Raw genomic sequence first — 21,252 nt, forward strand, 5'->3', positions numbered from 1 at the left:
CTTAAAGCTTGCTTGAAAAGATGCCTAGAATATTCATAAAAATCCTGATTGATTCACACATGCCAGCCTCTCACTTCATATGAAGCTGCTTCAGGTTGTTCAGCCTTATCAAGACTTACTGTTTCTGTATTGCACAGTTTACCCTCCCAGAATTCTCCCTGCCTTCATTTACTTGCAGTATATTGTCCTGATTAAAGAGTGTGAAAATTGCACACCCGTGCTTGAAAGCTCAGGAGCACACCGATTCAATTCAAAGCCTTTATATGGCTAAGTGTAGATAATTGTACTTTAAATTGGGCGGACACTGGGTGGACATTTTAATTTTCATAAAGAAATAAGTGGTTATTTGCCTGACTCCCTTATTAGCTATATAATTGACCATCAACTATAGAGTGCTGCGCTGAGTGCTAAAGGATGTAATGGAAGATGGATACATTCAAAAAAGTGTAGAATACTCACAGACACACTCCCTTCAGGCTGATACGCACACCTCCATGAGCTCCCCTCTGCCTCCTTTTAACAACTTGCTGTGTGGATATAGAAAATGTGATTGTTTTTATATCAAGGGTTATCTTTTATTATTTTGTCAACACACTTTACCATTGTGTTATGTAGTAAATGTTTGTGTTGAGAGTCTCTTGTCCTCTTCAATTGCTTTAGCGCTGCGCCGCTGTCGCCGAGCAGAAGGACGTCATGTTTACGTACATGTTACGAGCGTCACAGCAGCCGGGACAGGTAAGCAAACATGGCGCTGTTCACCTCGTCAGCCTGTTTGTTCTGCTTTACAAGCTCTTGAACTGTCATTAAATGTATGCACATAAATTAAGACTTTTTCACATAATATGGTAGAATATAATGTCACAACAATCCTCACAGTATGTGAATAAATATATGCTGTTTTCTTTCCCGTGCAGGCTGCTAAGATCAGGACTCTGGCAGAGTTGATCCCTGACTTTGCAGAAAAGGAAGCGATTTATTCATATCTAGTGAAATGCTATGGTAAGACCTCTGTTTGCATCGTCCTAATGGGATGGATATTCGTAATCTTAAAACAATGGAAAAGTCATTGAAATTTCTATAGTGTAATACATTTTTATACTGTAGTTATGCTCTTCTAAAATATTGTATCGGCTAGATCTTGCTCTTGCGTGGAGTATAACTTAATCTATAGCAATGTTCGATCATAAATGAATCAGTTCTTATCAATGAATCGGTCAAACCGATTTACACATTGATTTTAATGATGCATTAGAGATCAGTCTAAATTCTTATCCAGTCATCACAAACAACTTAAAAGGTAATGAAAAATTAAAAAAATTGTATCAAATGGTAAAACCAAAATATATATCATGGTACTTCTGGGTAAAATACACGTTTTGTATTTTTGGCATAATAATTTCTACTCGTTACAGTCGAAATCGCGGTTACAATGTCACTTACAATGGAAGTCAATGGGGCCAGTCCATAAACATTAAAATACACACAGTTTCAAAAGTTTAGACACAAGACATATACACTAAACATGTTAACATTTAGTGTGATAAAATTGCTTACTAACTTAATCTGTGTAAAGTAAAATACAATATTACAACTTTGTTGTTATGACAACAAAACACTGTAATCCCAGTACTGTGTATAACTTTACACAGATAAGGTTAGTAAGCGATTTTATCTCACTAAAATAATGTGAACATATATAATGTTTATGTCTTGTGACTATACTTTTGAAATAGTGAGTATTTTAACATTTATAGACTGACCCCATTCACTTCTACTTTAAGTGCCTTACTGTAACTGCCTTTTTTAATAAACAAAGGGCGAGTCAGAATTATTTTTGAGCTAATCAATATTATGCCATAAATGCGGTTGATCAAGGTAAACTTGTATTGAACCTGGAACATTCCTTTAAATTCATGAATGTGCTATTTACATGGTATTCAAGGTACTTTCAAGATTGCCATTATCCAAAAAAATAAAAAATAAACATGGTATTTTGGTACTTACTTGTAAATGAAAATTAAAGTTCATCCGAGTTTGTCTGGAGTACAAAGCTCTTTTTCAGTATATTAATTGGTTTCTATTTTAGCATGATCAACGTTAAAAGCTACATGCTTCGTCTAGTGGACAATGGCTTTAAGGTTTGCTCATTTCACGGCTCTGTTTTACGAAAGCAGTCAGTTAATAGCCGGACGATTAATAATGCAAAAAGCTGGACGCATTTACTGACACACTGGAGGCACGTTTGCTAATAAAAACACATGTTCCCTAATGAGGAGCTGCTTTAGGCAGCCTACCGTGAGAACTTGGACATGTTTCAGTACTTAGAGAACTCTACAGCATCACTATTTCATGAGGCCTGTGTCACCTGCCCGCTGGTCAGGATGAGTGCAGAATGAAATATGATGTTGAACAGAGCTCTGTTTTTCTCCCTCACTTTCTCACCAGGTTTGGATAAGGACCTGGGGTCAGCTAAAGCTCTATATGAGCAGATGCAGGCTGAGGGGGTAAAGGCAGACGAGTTAACGCTGAAGAGACTGGGGTTACTATACAGAGAAGCCGGCGAAACGGTTCCCTTCCAAGAACCTTCGGTAATCATCCACCTTCTTATTATCTACAAGCACAACGATGTTTTAACACACATTACGCTTATATAATGCTTATTTCGGTCCGGGGACATGATTAATTGCATATATTTTTTAAAGCGTCATTTTTATTTTATTTTAAAATTAATCACACTGAATTAAAAGTGCACTCAGTAATTTTTTTCCTCATTAAAATAGTTGAACTCCTAAAGACATGAATTGTAATTTTGCAATATATGTAGGAAATCATGTGATTCACCCCAGTCATATCAGTAACCTTATAAAAGCTGTTTTATTCTACATGGAGAGGGTCCGCACATGGGGGCTGCCATGTTAGAATCACATGACCAGCCATATACTATTCACTCAATCTCATTGATTAAAGTAATCATGGCTGACTGACAGTGAATACTAAATTTCTACAATGGCATCTTAAAAATTGAAAACTTTTGATTTTAGATGATGCTGCATCCAAGCCGCTAGGTGTTAGTGTAAGTCCAAAATGACACAAAGACAAAAGTTACTGAGTGCACCTTTAACGCATTAAATCAAGAGCCCTAGTAATTAGATAAAAAATCAATCGATTGACTGCCCTAGTAAAAACTAAAACATAGTAAAAAATTATTATGAGACATGTTTTCCACATTGTTTTTACTAACTGAAGACAAGGGGGAATTTTTTTTTTTATTTAAGGTAGTGATCATGAACTAAAAACTAAATGTTTTCATTTCGGTTCATTCTGAGCAGAAACAGTATTTTTTTAGTTCGGGTTCGGTGTTCCGCTGCCTCCTTTCCAGTTGGTAACTGGTTAGAATGAAACAAACATGCAAAGTATACAGTAGCCTATATAAAATAACATCTTTTCAATAAATGTGTTCTAAATATTAAATATATCCCTAAAAATAATACATACATTTTAACAGAAGAATTAATGTAAGTGATTTTATAAAATTATAAGCTTCACATTTCTGCCTTTTAAACCCTCCAAAAATTGGCCCCATTCACTTCCATTGTAAATGCCTCACTGTAACCTCAAAGGTGACTGTGGCAAGGAACCCAAAACTCCATAAGATTTGAGTTAATGGAGAAAAATAACCTTGAGAGAAAACAAGCTCAGCAGTTTGAACTTATTCACGAAAATCAGTTGAACTTGTCATCTCAAACATTGTTTTTTGCTACTAAAGTTTAAATCCGAGACGCTATTAAAACATCTTTCTCAACATTCTCTTGCAAATCACGAGATGAGGAAGAACCATGAAAATAGTCTGAAGACACGGTCTTCAGGAAATTTCATGGCCAAATAAAAAATCCATGCAAGCTCCTCAATTTAGTAATCTTACATCATTCTTCTAACTTTTTCAAACACTGATTGATTAGGACCAGATTCACTTCCATTGCATATTCCTCACCTGAAATACCCCTACTCTTACAGTACCGTAAAAGCCACCTCAGTCCACCTCACACACTCGTGTATTATTTACTACCTGTCAGAACGGCACTGCTGTGTTTTAAACGGTGTTACAGGAGGCTGCCAACCATCTACAAACCCCTCCACACCGCTCACTAAGCTCTCAGTGCACCTTTTAAGTTTTCACAAAGCAATCTCAGGTAGCACTCCGTCCCATTCCATTCAACTTCGCTCATTCCATTGGTCCCGCGCGGGTCCACCGCTAATACCAGAGTACAAAGAGTCTCCTGAGAGAGGCAATAAGGAGAGATTTGAGGTGCCGTTCCCATCTGGCCTCATTTACCGTACACAGCAGCTGCTATTTATCAGCTTTAATTACCCCATTAATAAGGGAATATACATTGTTTGAGAAATTGTAATCTTCTAAAAGCACTCACCTTCCTATAATAAGGAAAGGCTGTGCTGTTTACAAGCACTTGTGGTGTTTAATTAGGAAGATTTTAGGGAGGGGGAATACATGTTATTTGTGAATTAATCGGGTTTGTAAGATGAAACGAGAAAAAAGAATTGTTTGGACCATGTGGTTGTTATTATTTTGCCCCAGAGGGCAAAAAACACAACTACATACAGATTCTGACAGAAAACAAAATGCCACACACTCAAAGTACAATTATATTGGAAAATGTTGGCTAGTTTTGCTTTTTATTTGAATTGACTTATATTCGAAAAATGTTGTTTGTTTTCTGTTTCTCAGGAGACGTTTCGGTTCTATGCAGACAAACTGAAGAAGCAGCGCTCTTCAGCATAGTCGCTGAATCCAGCATATGACTAGAAAACCTCTCTGAAACTTTTTTTTATATATATATATATATATATATATATATATACACAACAGATTCTGTTGATATACTGTGATTGTTGGTGTCTGTTAAAATTTGTTCTTGCCCTCCATAATGATGTTTTGGAGACATTATGGTAACAATATTGTGTACATAGGTACTGTATTTATGCGAATAAATGTAAACACAAAGTTTAGTGGCAGTTTATTTTTATTTTTGTTTCTGAAATGGGTGTCACACAGTAAGAGGTTTTCACAACAAGCGCTCCTGCAATGCAGATTTTGACTCCACAGAATTGAAACATATTCCTGTAAAATGCATTATATGACATAATATGGATCTCACATGGAGAATGAAGTATTAAATGTATACATACCATAGTAAGCTTCTTTATCAGAACACTTTACTCAGATGCTCAGTTATGTAGTAATATACACTGTATAATAAATATCTCATTGGAAAGATCATGGATCAACTGACATGCATCCAGGGTTATTCAATCATATATAGATTTATCAGGATTTAACATAAGTTCATATCGTTCGTTATCTAGCTCTTAATATACAAATGCATTCTTGGTGTGATTTACAAAACCTTTCAAAGGCTTTTTAATAAATCTTCCATATATTTAAATCAATACATTTAGAATGGAACAAAGATGTGCTGTTTATGGATATTTACCAAACCTGAGCTCTAATCTATCATCAAAAAGTGGAAAAGTAATTGTAAAAGGAAATTAATAGAACATCGCTGCCATCCAGTGGCAGTCAGTTGAAGTCTACAGACATCATTGGAGCATCAACCCTTGTATTTAGATGTTTTAAATAGTCTGGGCTTGACCTGTTACCCCCTTATTATGGGGTGATTATCTAACCAGTCACATGGTCACACAATCAATACTCTTTTCTCATGCAATGTTATGAAAACCTTTACCAAGACATCAAGTTGAAGTGTGTTTTTAGCTATTTGCAAAGGCTGCAAACTGTCAATGTAGTTCCATAACACTTAGACATTAAATCTTAGCTACTAAGTAACTTCATTAAAGTCGCTCAATTCTCTGTGTAGTCCAATATTTCAAAATTCCAGATGCATTCACCATCATTTGAATATAAATTTTCTGTGACATTATCATTAGTATTTTAATTTTTAATGTGCAGCATTGCTGAAGAGCTCATGATCTTGTAGTCGACTGTCTCAAAGGGAGTTTCCTGCACTGTCAGGGTGCCCAGGAGACTCAGTCTGAGAGCAGTGGATTTGTGCAAGCCAAAGGTAGAGTGCAGAGTAAAACCTGATGAGATGTCCATGGGGGGGACTACATTACCTTTCAAGAGCTCTTTGCAAGTTCATGAAGTTTTAAAATGATATGTAAAGGATCATTTCAAAACGGTTTGGAATTAAACTACGTTTCAATGAATTTTTCGTTTATTCTTCATAGAAAGTCACATTGAAGTTCTACAGATGCCTAAATAGGTGACAGAAAATAAATGCATTCACAACATAAATTTTCTTGTTCCCATTTTAATCTTTAGACTGAAAGTATACTGTATTACTGCCTCTTAATAGTTTACATGCAGTAATCCTATTGGAGAATCCCAAGTAGAATTTTGCTGATTTATCTTTTAAATACAGTAAATGTTTAGATGTGCTGTTATTCTGGAGTAGTTCCTAATTAAAATCAGTCATGGCAACTCTCTGATTTAAATGTTGGACAATGAGAGAGTATGCAAGTTGATTGGCTACCCGATTACATGTCAAGGGATCAGTTTACACCATGTGAGCTGATTGGCTGAACATATCACATGTGAGAGAGCCGACTGGCTAACAGATTACAAGTTTTAAGCTTGGAGCCTGGGTAGCTCAGCGAGTAAAGATGCTGACTACCACCCCCGGAGTCGCGAGTTTGAATCCAGGGCGTGCTGAGTGACTCCAGCAAGGTCTTTTAAGCAACCAAATTGGCCCGCTTGCTAGGGTGGGTAGAGTCACATGGGGTAACCTCCTCCTGGTCGCTATAATGTGGCTGTCGGTGGGGTGCGTGGTGAGTTGTGCGTGGATGCTACGGAGAATAGCGTGAAGCCTCCACACGCGCTATGTATCCGCAGTAATGCCCTCAACAAGCCACGTGATAAGATTCGTGGATTGATGGTCTCAGACGCAGAGGAAACTTGAGATTTCGTCCTCCACCACCCGGATTGAGGTGAGTCACTACGCCACCACGAGGACTCTGGGAATTGGGCATTCCAAATTGGGGAGAATAAATTAATAAATTTAAAACCTATCAGCTTGTTCCATGTAGAGTTTCATGCCGGAACATTTTTTTTAATTCTTTTTTTATTTTTGTATTATTATTATTATTATTATTATTATTAATCAATATGTTTGAAACACATCTGATCAATACAATTTTCTTTTTTTTCCTTTTTTTTTTGTTCTATTTCTTTCTATTATTATTTTATTTATTAGTTCATTTTTGCTTTTTTTTTTTCAATGTTAATGTAAAGTCACTCAAAAACTCACATGGAATCGTGTAATGAGAGCCCAGGGCATTCTGAGCAATAAATTCTAATTCCTCATTTTCTTTAACATTACAGTATTTAAATACTCTTATATTGATCATTTGCAATATGCAAGCTTTTTTCGCAATGTTGTGAACAAGCTTTTTTTGTAATGTAACTTTTTTCTTTTAAAAAAAGCTTTCAAAATTCCTGTTGTAGTATACGTTTAGTTCAGTAGTTATATTACGCATACAAAAATATTATGTACAAAAGAAAACAAGACATTACATAAATTAAATCTAAATTGTGACATGCAAACGTTATTGAAGGGTATCTATCAAACATGAGCTTTAATAGCTTGCCAAAAATCTATAATTAAATGTCGGAAAAGAGCACAGAAACATAACATTGCTGCCATCCAGCGGCAGGCAGTGGTAGTTCAATGAACCCCAATACTTGGGTGTGGTCTTTCCTCCTCACCAATCCTGACTGGACTTCTGTTTAATGAATTTGAGTGACACATAATAGAGCAGTATGAAAACCACAGCGACAGCAATAAGCACCAGGTAGCAGGAATAAAGGGGATACTGGTTCATGTTCATCATCTCCACAACCTGAAAATATTCCAAATGTCAATTGGAATATTTTTATAACCATGATTAGAAACACAATATTTCTGTGTTTAACATGTCCGTGTTACTCACTTTAATGCCATCTAATTCTATCGTCATGTTTGCAATAGAGATTGAGTGTTTGGTCCCACGGAACTGAACCTGCAGCATTCCCTCGAAACCCCAGCGCATGAAGGATATGTGAGAAAACCAAGATGCCACTGTTGATGATATAAGTAAATAAAAATGTAGTATTTCAGCTCAGGTTAGCAAATCCTAACAGATTTCAAGCTACTAATAGGGCTCTATTAAAGGGATAGTTCACCCAAAAATGTAATTGTCATCATCCCCATGTCGTTCCAAACTGTACAGCTTTCTTTCATCTGTGTAACTCAAAAGGAACAATTCTGAAGAATGTACCGGTTGCTGAACATGCCAAGGAGAGCTAGCTAGGGTGGATGTCAAGATATTCAGTAAATAACTACTTAAATTTTGGTTTGTTCCTTACACAAAGCTATCATATGACTTCAGAACACTTGGAATATATGCCATAGTAATGGTATGGACTACTTTTTGATACTTTCATGGTGCTTTTGCATCTTTTTTTGAAGCTTGCATGCTTTAGTCCCCCATTCATTGTATTTTCACGGAAAAGAGCGGCCAGTACATTCTTCAAAATCTCTCTTTTTGTATTTCACTGAAAAAAGAAATTCACATGGGTTTTGATGGCTTAAGTGTTTATAAATTTTTCAATTGTGGTTGTCCTTTGGTATGGTCTCAGGGGATCTTACCCAGCCACATGTTTTCCAGACTAATGACAAAGCCTCCAGTCAAGTAGAAGACAGTGAAGAGAGCATTGCCCATGAAAGCAGAGGTCTGCAGTGTTGGCAGGACTGCAGCCACAAATAGTGCCATGCAGCGACTGCAGTACACAGTCAGCCACACCAACAGGAAGTTAAGAAGGAAACGATCAGGTGCACTGTTGAGCCCAGCCAGCCAGTAGATGGGCACACCATATACCAGTGTAAAGGCACAGTGCTCTGGCAGCTCACCAAGGACCTAAAAGAGACACTGGGATTTGATCAGCACTCGAGGTCAGTCCAATAACCAAATAATAGAAACAAACAGTAGCTAATATTCAACTCATGACCTTTCCTTGTCAAGGTCATCTACACCACTGTCATTCCTCTGTTGAAGCTCTTGCACATTAGTTTATTTACCTTGGCAAAAAAGTATGGGGTGACTGAGTACATGCCATCTTCCAGTTCGTGATAAAGCATAGCTCTCTCCGAATGACCTGTGGAAACAACATTTTACGCCACGGGACGTAGAACATCTACTGAGGATTCTGAAGACAACAAAGCAAAAATATCCTCATCTATCAATAATATTGAGGAGCAAACAGTTGTTATGTTTTACTTACACTTTGCTATGACATCCAGCACCACAGCAAAAGGTGTCAAAGCTCCTATCATATAGAGCAGAGCCACAGTATCTTGGATAGAAAGACCCTCTTCTCCAGCCCCGTAGTAAAGGAAACCGATGAGCAGTGACATCAGCAACGCTTCCAAACCATGAACTACCAGCATCACCAAGTCCCGGTAATCATTAAATACCTGCCGTCTGAAAACAGATGTAATGAAAAAGCTTTCAGAAGACATTTTGAGCTATAAATTCAGTAAATTGAGAAAGTGTTTTCAGCTTTTTAACTTACCTAATTAGGATAGTGAATTGATGCAGTTTACCTGGAAGACGGTTCTTCAGTTTGGACAATGTGATCAATGATTCCTTCTTTGAGATGTGGGGAATGCTGCTGGTATAGAAAATTGTTATCAGCTCTTGCTCATTTCTTTTTCAGTGATATGTGAGTTTATTAAAAGGTTATTAAAATTCACATTCATTGCATCTTTTTTCCATACAATCAAAGTCAATGCTGACAAGTTGGCACGCAGAATCTGTACGTGGAAATAAATTAGATTTAAAAGCTTTGGCGAAGGAGAAGGTTATCAGTGAATAATGACTTGAATGACTTTTGGTCTGCTTCTCACACAAAGCTATGACTTCATAAGACTTGGAATATTATGCACAAGAGGTCTGAACTACTTTTAAGGTACTTTTTTTTTTTTTTATAGAAAAGAGCTGCATAAAATTGTTCCAAGTGTTCAAAGTTTTCAATAAAGAACTAGCAGATGGGTTTGGAACAACATGAGGGTGAGTAAATGATGACAGAATTTCTGGGTGAACTATTTAAGATATACCTTTGTGGGCTGTCCAGGGCCATAGGACCACAATCCTCTGATTTCCACATGCAATCTTCAGTGTTTTTCACCTTCTCTACAAACTGTGCTGCTAAAATTCTGGTTCTCTCCAAACACTCTGCTTCGATTTCAGGACTGCGCCTATCGATGCTTATCAAGTCCACTGTATAAGAATTTCACTGTTCAGATTCAACAACTAAATAATCAAGTAAAGACATAAGTTTTCTTTTTCATGCTCACCATAGTAGTCAGAGGGGTTGCAGTAGCGTGGACAAGGGTACCCAAGAGCAGTGAAGTAAGGTACCATGTCTTTGGCCTGACCGCAGTACACAGCTGAACCAGAAGACAAGAGGACCACCAGGTCAAAGAGCTGGAAGATATCTGAACGGGGCTGATGGACAGAGAGCAAGACCAGACGGTTCCCTCGAGCCAGACGGGACAATGTAATGACCAAATTATGGGCCGTGAAGCTGTCTAGACCTGAAGTAGGTTCATCTAGTATGAGAATACCTGAGAACAAATAAAATATAAACATAAAAGCTGGTCACATACATGCATGGTCCTGAAATTAATTATGGCCTTAAAGGGATAGTTCACCCAAAAATTAAAATTCTCTCATCATTTACTCAACCTCATGCCATCTCATGTGTAGGACTTTCTTTCTTCTGCAGAACACAAACGAATATTTTTTAGAAGAATATCTCAGTTCTGTTGATCCCTACAATGCAAGTGAATGATGACCAGACCTTTGAAGCTCCAAAAAGGACATAAAGGCAGCATAAAAGTAATCTATTAGACTCCAGTGGTTAAATCTATGTCTTCAGAAATAGTATGATAGGTTTGGGTGAGAAACAGATCAATATTTAAGTCCTTTTTTTACTACTTGCCCTGTAGGTGGCGATATGCACAAAGAATGTGAATCGTCAAAAACAAAAGAAGTGAAAGAAGAGATTTATAGTTTAAAAGGACATAAATATTGATCTGTTTCTCATCCACACTTATATCGCTTCTTAAGGTACTGATTAACCACAGGACTCTTGTAGATGGCTTTTATGTGGCTTTTATGTGCTTTTTGGAGCTTCAAAGTTCTGGTCACCATTCAACTGTATTGAATGGACCTACAGAGCTAAGAAATTCTTCTAAAAATCTTTATTTGTGTTCTGCAGAAGAAAGAAAGTCATACACATCGGGGATGGCATGAGGGTGAGTAAATCATTTTGGGGGTTAACTATCCTACTTCTGTTATCTGATTTCGTAATCTGACGTTTCGAATGTGGAACAAGTTGTTCAGTTTTGATTAAAGACGTTTTACTTTTAGAATAGGGTGCAAAGATGAATCGTGCACAGCAAGACCAGGAACGTGTATTCAGAAAGTAAATATGGCCAATTTTTATGTTATGTTGACTTAAAGTATTACAGTATTCATTTAATTTCACTGGCCTTTCATGAAAATAAACTGAAAGTGTCAGAATTTTTAGGGAAATTTTTAAACAAAGTTATCACATAAAAGAAAAAATTAAGATTCTGAGCTATTTTTGTTACTAATAAAATATTAGATTTTTTTTTTTTTTTTTTTTTTTTTTTTACAAAAGGTCAAATTTCCTTGCTTTCATTAAAGCACACAGGAACATTCTCTAATCATGCTGGAATAACATGGATCATCATTTTTGTAAACTAGTGGAGTCCATGTCAGCTCATGTACTGATGTCATTAAAGCAAAAGGGGGGCATATCAAATCCATGTAGTTTTTCAATAGAACTTTTCACTCAAAATGTGTTGAACATAATTTCATACTAAATTGGAAAAGAATGAAAAATAGAAGCATTTTCACTAGTTGTCTCAGACTTCTGGACCCCACTGTATGGTGCTGACTATAACATCAGACTCACCAGGATTCCAGAGTAGCTGCACAGCAATGCTAACCCTTCTCCTCTCACCACCAGACACCCCCCTCACATAATCATTCCCCACCCGTGTGTGGGCACACTGCCTCAGACGTAGCTCTGCGATGACATCATCCACCTGTGAAGACCAAACACATCCCCCACCAGACAAGATGCTGACAATTAGTCTTGTTAACTTTAAATGGGTGAGAGTGTGAGCATGTAAGCGCTCAACCACTCACCCTTTGATCTCTCTGTTCCTGGGAAAAGTGTGCAGGCAGCCGCAGCTTTGCCACAAAAGCCAGCGTCTCTCTAACTGTAAGATGAGGTAATAAACGGTCATCCTGCCGTACATGAGCAATACTTTTCTTCGCCAGGGATCGTGTGGAAGGTTTCCCATTGATTAGAATCTCTCCTGATTTCATGGAGCCACCCTCATCTCGACATGTTATGATGTCCAGTAAGGAAGTTTTCCCACAGCCTGCAACAAACAACAGAGAAAGACTTTCTTTTCTTTTTACTTTTTTTTCTTTTCTTTTCTTTTCTTTTATTTCTCGTACCTGAGCTGCCAATTACGGCAAGCATCTGGCCACTGTGCACACAAATATTTAGATCCTTTATGGCAGTTTGCTTGTTGCTGTGCATCTCCCAGGGCATCTTAAACTCTGACAGCCTCTCATACCATGGTATCTGTGCCGCTGTGTCCACCTGTGAACAAAAACAAAGAAGTCTACACAGTCCCTGAAAATCATTTACAAGTAAATGGATGAAAGCTTTATTGCAATGCCTAAGAAGTTTAACAGGAGATAAAGAGGAGGAAATTTGGTTTAAAAATAAAATTAAAAAAAAATTAAAATGAAAGTGAATTTAGATGTCTAACCTCATAGCTGAGATTGCGGATTTCCAGTTCATTGCGACCTCCACTGTAAGTGAAATAAAGACTGCTGTCCTCCTCTGGGGATGAGAAAAGTCTTATGTTTCGTCCCTGTGTGTGTTGAAACATGCAGTTAATGGATGCTGAAGTGCAAATGTCAGTCACTTATAATATCTACAATGGAAAGAAAAAGTATATGAACCCTTTGGAATAAGCTGGTTTTCTGCATTAATTCATCATAAAATGTGATCTCATCTTCATCAAAGTCACAAGTATAGACAAACACAATGTGCTTAAGCTATCAACAGACATAAAAATATAATCTTTCATGTCTTTATTGAACACATCCCATTAAACATTCACAGTACTGTGGAAAAAAGAAAGTGAACCCTTGGATTTAATAACTGGTCATTCCTCCTTTGGCAGCAATAACCTCAACCAAGCATTTCTGGTAGGTGCAGATTTGACCTGCACAATGTTCATAAGGAATTTTGGATCATTCTTCCTTACAGAACTGCTTCAGCTCATCCATAATCTTAGGATGTCTGGTGTGAAGGGCTCTTTTTAGGTCATTCCACAGCATCTCTATTGGGTTAAGGTCTGGGCTCTGACTGGGCGACTCCAAAAGGTGGATTTTTTTTTTTTTTTTTTTTAAACCATTCTGTAGTGGATTTACTTCTATGTTTATGGGTCATTTTCCTGCCGCATCACCCAACTTTTACTGAGCTTCAGCTGGCACACAACCACCCTGATATTATCCTGTAGGATATCTTGATAAACTTGGGAATTAATTTTTCCCTTGATGATGGCAAACGGTCCAGGCCCCAATGCATCAAAGCAGCCCCAAATCATTATGCTTCATCCACCGCTTTTCACCGTTAGGATGAAGATTTCATGTTGGTATATGGTGCCCTTTTTACACCATACATAGTGATGTGTGTTCTTCCCAAACAATTTAACCTTAGTTTCATCAGTCCACAAAACATTTTCCCAGTAGCGTTTATGAGTGTCAAGGTGTTCTTTGGCATCGTCCGGCAGCAATGTTTTTGTTGGAAAGCAGTGACTTCCTTTGTGGTATCCTGCCATGGACACTATGCCTGTTTAATGTTTTCTGTATGGAAGACTCATGAACAGAGATGTTACATAGTTCCAATGATTCTTTCAAGTCTCTAGCTGTCACTCTATGGTTCTTTTTTACCTCATTGAGCATTCTGCGGTGTGCTCTTTGAGTCATCTTGGCTGGACGGCCACTTCTAGGGAGAGTAGCCACAGTACTAAATCGTCTCCATTTATAGACAATCTAACTGTGTCTGGACAGATAAATATCTAATCTCTTCGAGATAACTTTGTAACCTGTTCAAGCTTTATGCAAAGCAACAATTCTTGATTATAGGTCTTCTGAGATCCTTTTTTTGCAAGGCATGTTCCACGTCAGCAGATGCTTTTTGTGAATAGCAAACTCAAAATGTCTGAGTCCTTTTTATAAGTCAAAGTAGCTCTAACCCACTCCTGTAATCTCTTTTCTTTATTTTAATGCCAGGTTTGCCAACTCCAGACACTATCTAGCTTTTGTGGACGTCATTAGCCTAGGGGCTCACATACTTTTCCAAACTACACTGTGAAAGTTTGACGCAGTATATGACGATGCGTTCAGATCATTTACATTTGAACTCTTTTGGTACACTTTATCATGTCTGATTTAGATTATGCTGATACCTGCTCATAAAACTGATTACAGTCACAATTTATTTATCAGATCTATTAAATGTCAACAGATAAGAGAAATGGAATGAGCCTTTGCATGGTCCAGGGTCCATGAACTTTTCTGACAGCTAAAATCAATAGTACAGAAATTCTTTTATACCCTTTACATGAAAATTAAAACAATGGCTACTTTAGGAGCAGAATGAGTTAACTGCGCTTCTTCTGGTTATAGATAAACATTTCTGTGTCCATTGCTAATATATTATTTGCTTATTGAACTCACCCTTCCCTGTTCGACAGCTGTGGAGCTGAAGTGTTCTTCTGAACGGAGAACACCTCGGTCTGACATAGTGGCTGAAAAGTCTGTCAGGTGGAAGTGGTAAAAACAGGGGTCTATACCCCTCTGGTCAGGTCTCTTGCTCAGAGAAGTGCCTGTTCCTTTTGTTGCCCTGAAAAACTATGGAGAGGTGGCAGAGAGATCTTACTCTATATAACAAATGGAGCAAAGGTCCCCTGATAAGAGTCACTGTTTATGGGTCCAGCGTCATCAATGTAATATGAATTGCAATGTTCAGACAGTAGAAGAAGTGGACCTGACATTCACACTGAGTTCCTACACATGAGAATCTTCAGACTAGTTTGTCCATTGATGAGAGACAATGAGCAGATCCATGCAGGATATTTCCCAAAAGAATAGACTTAATGGATCTTTTAAGGTGGTGTCAGAACCAAACCCAAACTACATAGAACCGTCAAGCAGCTTAAGCGTCAAAAATGTGTCCTTTACTGTCAGGTAAGAATGTAATATTGACATTAAATAAAAGTAATGAAATAGATCAATGTCTTAACTCACAATATTACATTACTGGGACATGTTAAATCTTAGAACATAATTTAGCAGGTTACAGCAAAAAAAAAAAGGTCTTGATAAACCAACACTAAAAACAAAATGCACATCTTATTTTAAACATGTCCTGAATGTGCTCGGGAACTAGATGAGTGCAGTGTTGACTTACACATCACTAATAATGACCTAATACATATATATGGGCAAACAACAGTTGTGCTTTCATAACTACAGTCAAAATAATGTCAGAGTTGTCAAAAGTAACATAAGTAATGTCAAAACCTTGTTTTACTATTGTAGAAGTTTACCTTTCTCATACTTGACTTTAAATGTATGAGCATTTATACGTGTAACTAGATTTAGTTTCACAACATGGCAAATAGTATGTTTGAACCTCTCCAATAACTTGAAACCTTACAAAGTCATCTCAAATAAATTGTATTTAAATATTACGTACATGCTTAAAAATGATTATATAAAAATGAAAAACTATTCTGACGGCATATATTGGAAGAATGCAGACACAAGGTCTGTTAAATGATTTCTAAAGGAGATAAACACGCATGAACATGTTAAAATACAGAAGCTTGTGACTTCCACAATTTTTTATAATAAAGTCTTTTTTTCTATGAAGGCTTCATAATAAAACATTAAAATAAAATTGTGATGATGAACATTTATTCATTTGAATAGAATGATAAAATCTGTAAAATTTTCTATTAAAAAAATGGTTTAATGTACTTAAATTTATGTGAATTACTACATTTTATTAGATTAGGAATTAAGTATACTTATGTGTGTTTACTGATGCTATTATTACCTAAGAATAATGCAACGGCAGACATAATTTGTTAGGTAAAAATGGCATATCTAAGTAGTCAAACACCACATTTACAAATGCTTTGAACATACTGTATTTAGCATGCATCTTACCTGAAATGATCAGTGATTGAAAGTTTAAATGCCACAAACAATCAGTATTGTGTCAGTATCTGATATGTAAGCATACATCAGCTTCACTTCTGTTTTTTTGTTTTTTTTTCTCATTCATTTCCATCCTACTGTTTCAAACAAAATATCGACTGGAAAGCTGAAAAGCTCTTTTGTGGCCATTTCATTGCCATCTGTTTTGCACATTACATAAAGTTGTTTTTATGTGAATGTGTGTGTTTCAGTGAGTGTGTAGGACCCTGGTGGGACCTTCCATCATTCCGAAAAAAAATGGACAAGGGAAATTCTGAATGAAGTGTCATTTCATGTGGACAGTGGCCAGATCATGGGAATTCCGGGGAACTCGTGTAAGTGACCCAAAACTTGGGATTAATTATTATTATGTTCTTAATTTTAAGACATTTAAGAACAAAACACCACAAAGCATGTCATAATGACATAATATAAGTTAATATAAGGCACTAAAATTAGGTATGTGTTAATTGGTGTAATGCACAATGAATTTTTAAGAAAGATTATTAAACCGAACTTATACAACTTTTGATTTAATAAATGTATTACTATATGTTGAAATTAGCATTAACTAAGATTAATAAATGCTGTAAAGATATTCTTCATTATTAGTTCATGTTAACTAAAGTTGTTAACTAATGTTAACAAATGGAACCTTATTGTAAAGCGTTACTGATATTTCCAGTATTGTTTACTGAACCATATGCCATATTATGCCACTGCCGAAATATATGCATTACCTGTCAAAAGTTTTGAAACACTTAACTGAAATGTTTCTCATGATCTTAAGAATCTTTTGATCTGAAGGCAGTATGCTTAAATGTTTGAAAAAAATTTTTGTAGACAAAAATATAATTGTGCCACCATATTAATTTATTTCACTATAAAACTAAAATGTAATAAAAAAATAAATAAAAAAAAGTTTTTGAAATTGATGACTTGGACCAAATAATAAAGAAAAGCAGCCAATAAGTGCCCAACATAGATGGGAACTCCTTCAATACTGTTTTAAAAACATCCCAGGGTGATACTTCAAGAAGTTGGTTGAGAAAATGTCAAGAGTACATGTCTGCAAATTCTAGGCAAAGGGTGACTACTTTGAAGATGCTAAAATATAACACAGTTTTGACTTATTTTGGATTTTGTTTAGTCACAACATAATTCCCATAGTTCCATTTATGTTATTCCATAGTTTTGATGACTTTACTATTATTCTAAAATGTGAAGAAAAAAATTATAATAAAGAATGAGTAAATGTTTCAAAACTTTTGACCGGCAGTGTAAGTAGTAATCAACAGAATGAAAAGGCAACTTTTAGACAACATTACATAAAATAGATAATTCCATCAACATCAATGTCAAATCATATCATAAGGTCAAAGAATGAACACTTAATAACTCTTTCTCTCTTAAGGTTCCTGTAAGACCACTCTATTAGATGCTATAGCAGGACGAATCAGGAATTCTGGTACCTTACTGGGAGAGGTTTTTGTAAATGGAAGAAATCTTAAAAGGGAGGAATTTCAAGACTGTTTCTCTTATGTCCTCCATTTGAGTTTTGTGTTTATTGAGAATATATTCAAACATAAAACAACATTAAACTAAAATAACTAATTTTGAATCATTTGAAAAGAAAATTTCACATTAGAATTTGAAATTCAAAGTAAATTTTGTGCATGTGTGCGTGTGTGTATCTAATGCCACTGAACTTTGCTCAACTGTAGACAGTACTCAACTAGGTCAAGTCTGCCACAAAAAGCAGAAAAGTTAGTTTGCATAAAGTAAACTCTAAAATTAGCAGAGTTTATTATAATCTGGCTCAGAGCCATTCATGTGTATCTTCCAGTAAATTAACTAAACATGGAGAGACTTCAGTTATTGCAGGTCATTTTTACAGATTACATTTCTGGGGGGAAATGAAGCTCTAATCTAATCCAGTAATTAAATGTTTCTCATGAGCTAAAGGTATGGATATTGGTATGTAGGTATGAAGTTATGAAGGAAGTAACACTGAAAGTCTTAAGCTTCCTCTCCACCCAATATTTTTAAGTGGATGTGCTCTTTGCTTTTGTCAAACTTTTCCCTCCCCAGTATAGACGTTATTCACTTTGTAGATGTAATCAAATAAAATGTAATATCCTACATATCCTTCAGTTTGCATTTTTAGTCTTATTTCAACAGTATGAAAGACTTCATCTCCATTTACAGATAAGACTTTACACTTTACCAACTCAGGAGCAAAGTTTAAATGGTTCAAATGATGATATGTAGTAAGTGTACCCTGATAATGTGAACTATAATAAATAATAATACGTCTAACTTATAAACATGCATCTTATCACTGAAACACACCACCATAACATGCACACCTCACACAGAACACCAGAAGTGAGCTCTAATTGGAAAAATGCATAGTGGTTTGGACAATGCCTTTGTAAATATGTGTGTAAATTATTTAAAACTGTTTTGTCTTTTATGATATTCTGACATTATTCTTTATATTATGTTGAGTGCTTAGAATCACTTTATCTTTGTTTCTCAGAGTGACAATCTCTTAAACTACCTGACTGTGGAGGAGACTCTTACATTCACTGCTCAGCTTGCTTTGAGACAGCACTCTGCTGAGGCTATACACAAGAAGGTGAGCTCCATCCTGTCATAGATTTGGACACACACACACACACACACACACACCAAATCAATTGAAGTAAAAAGGCACTTTCCAAAAATACATAACACTTGTGTCCCATTATTATTTAGATTTTTAAGTGTTAGAGGCACTAATCCCATGTGTTTTTGTTGAGAAAACTATTAGATGTGTTTGACTATCATCAAATATACATATAATTAACCTTGCATGAAAAGTAGCTAGTACTTTTTGAGCAAAAAACTCAATAAATAAATAAATAAAATAAACAGTTTATATACTCAGTTTGACATCCTGAGGTTGACTGTCAACATTTTTGGACATTTAGTTTCAAGTCCTATTTTGTATCCTATTACTGGAAAAAGCCTAAATTAATACCTACAGCTACATTAACAAAAGCTTCATGAAGCAGTTTTTATGGAGGCAATATAATTCATACAGGAGGCTATTTGGGTAACACTTTATAATAAGGTTCCATTTGTTATAATAGGGTTCCATCTATTTTTACAGTAGTTATTAATCTTTGTTAATGTTACAATATACAACTTCTGATTTTAAAAATGTATTACTATACTGTATGTTGAAATTAACATTAACCAAGATTAATAAATTAAACTAAAGTATTGTTCACTGTTAGTTTACGTTAACTAATGCTGTTAACTAATGTTAACAAATGTAAACATATAATACACTGATGAGCCAAAACATTATGACCACCTGCCTAATATGCTGTTAGTCCCCCGCGTACCGGCAAAATAGTGCCGACCCGCCGAGTCATGGACTCTACAAGACCCCTGAAGGTATCCTGTGGTATCTGGCACCAAGACATTAGCAGTAGATCCTTCAAGTCCTGTAAGTTGCGAGGTGGAGCCGCTGTGGATCAGACCTGTTGGTCCAGCTCATCCCACAGATGCTCAGTCGGATTGATATCTGGAGAATTTGGAGGCCAGGGCAACACCTTGAACTCTTCATTATGTTCCATTACATCATTAAACTTTTCTGTGACTTTTGCCACAGAAGACCTTCTGTCGGTTTGGACTAGACAGGATAGCCTTCATTGCTCTTGCGCATCGATGAGCCTTGGGCGCCCAACACCCTGTTGCCGGTTTGTGGTTTGTCCCTCCTCGGACCACTGTCGGTAGGTACTCACCACTGCAGACTGGAAGCACCCCACAAGCCTTGCCGTTTCAGAGATGCTCTGACCCAGTTGTCTGGCCATAACAATTTGACCCTTGTCAAAGTCGCTGATGTCTTTACTCCTGCCCATTTATCCTGCATTCAGCACATTGACTACGATAACTGATTGTTTGCTGACCATTTAATCTACCCAGACCTTGACATGTGGCCTTGTTAGGAGATGATCAATGTTATTCACTTCACCTGTGAGTGGTCATAATGTTTTGGTTCATCGGTGTAAAGTGTTACCAGTATTTTGGACCCCTGTTTGCCTCCTATAGGTGATTGCGGTCATGGCAGATTTAAGTTTAGGACATGTTGCTCACAGCGTAATTGGAGGCCAAATTTTCCCAGGCATTTCTGGACCCAAGTGAGTATACATGCCCTTTGACCTGCCTGAGATGTCCATATAAACCCAGAATACAGGCCTTAGATTAGTTTAGATTTGGTATGCAAACACTATATCATGTGTGTGCAGTTTCTCAGATGATGCTACCCTCCCATAGGCTAGCACTTAAAAAAGACTAATATTTTTAAAACAGTGTTATTTAAATGCAGAGTAACCTGCACAGTGACCAAAGCCCCTAGAAGGATTATTGAGAAATGGACAAATGGGTGAAAGGGAGTGAAGTAGAATATTAAAAGAGTAACAGAGAGGGTTATCACATTTTTAATATTACGCTGAGGTCCATGAGGGGTCCCTCTGGAGCCTTTATCTGACTTTTTGGACCTCAGGGTTGTTCTGGGAACGTAGACAAAGGATTAGTGAAGACTCCGAACTGAATATAAACCAGCAATTATAAGTAGCTTTCATCTGCTGCCTTCTCCAATCAAGCAGTAAATGAATTAATCAGTCAAATTAATGGGGCTCTTACTTTAAACAAAGGAAATTCTATTAATTGTTTTAATTACTTGAATTAATAAGACCCTCAAAGTTGCCTGTCAAAAAAAAAAAAAAGGATAGACTT

At 36.5% G+C, this 21,252-nt stretch overlaps 2 protein-coding genes across 3 annotated transcripts in view; one reads left to right on the forward strand and one right to left on the reverse strand.

Annotated features, from left to right (window-relative positions):
• LOC127412126 (leucine-rich PPR motif-containing protein, mitochondrial-like) overlaps window positions 1–5,887 on the forward strand; it is an 83,677-nt gene extending 77,790 nt beyond the window's left edge. The window contains exons 35-38 of the mRNA XM_051648232.1: window positions 661–735; window positions 915–999; window positions 2,446–2,588; window positions 4,745–5,887. Of these exons, the coding sequence (XP_051504192.1) occupies window positions 661–735; window positions 915–999; window positions 2,446–2,588; window positions 4,745–4,798 (357 nt within the window). The 3' untranslated portion in view covers window positions 4,799–5,887. The remainder of the gene's footprint in view (window positions 1–660; window positions 736–914; window positions 1,000–2,445; window positions 2,589–4,744) is intronic.
• Window positions 5,888–7,528: 1,641 nt separating this feature from the next.
• Window positions 7,529–15,086, reverse strand: LOC127412127 (ATP-binding cassette sub-family G member 8-like). 2 transcript variants are annotated; one of them, XM_051648235.1, is made up of 13 exons: window positions 14,935–15,086; window positions 12,954–13,058; window positions 12,634–12,781; window positions 12,316–12,554; window positions 12,080–12,212; window positions 10,431–10,700; window positions 10,191–10,353; window positions 9,647–9,742; window positions 9,356–9,555; window positions 9,153–9,229; window positions 8,724–8,991; window positions 8,026–8,153; window positions 7,529–7,935 (listed from the first exon to the last, which is right to left on the reverse strand). In XM_051648235.1, exons 1-13 carry the CDS (start codon window positions 14,998–15,000, stop codon window positions 7,798–7,800), a joined length of 2,031 nt encoding a protein of 676 aa, XP_051504195.1. In that variant the 5' UTR covers window positions 15,001–15,086; the 3' UTR covers window positions 7,529–7,797. The 2 variants fall into 2 exon arrangements, with proteins under 2 accessions (XP_051504195.1, XP_051504193.1); XM_051648233.1 differs by having other exon boundaries at window positions 9,647–9,745.
• Between the last annotated feature and the right edge of the window lie 6,166 nt (window positions 15,087–21,252).

The sequence above is a fragment of the Myxocyprinus asiaticus genome, chromosome 21 (assembly GCF_019703515.2).
Source record: "Myxocyprinus asiaticus isolate MX2 ecotype Aquarium Trade chromosome 21, UBuf_Myxa_2, whole genome shotgun sequence".
Classification (NCBI taxonomy): domain Eukaryota; kingdom Metazoa; phylum Chordata; class Actinopteri; order Cypriniformes; family Catostomidae; genus Myxocyprinus; species Myxocyprinus asiaticus.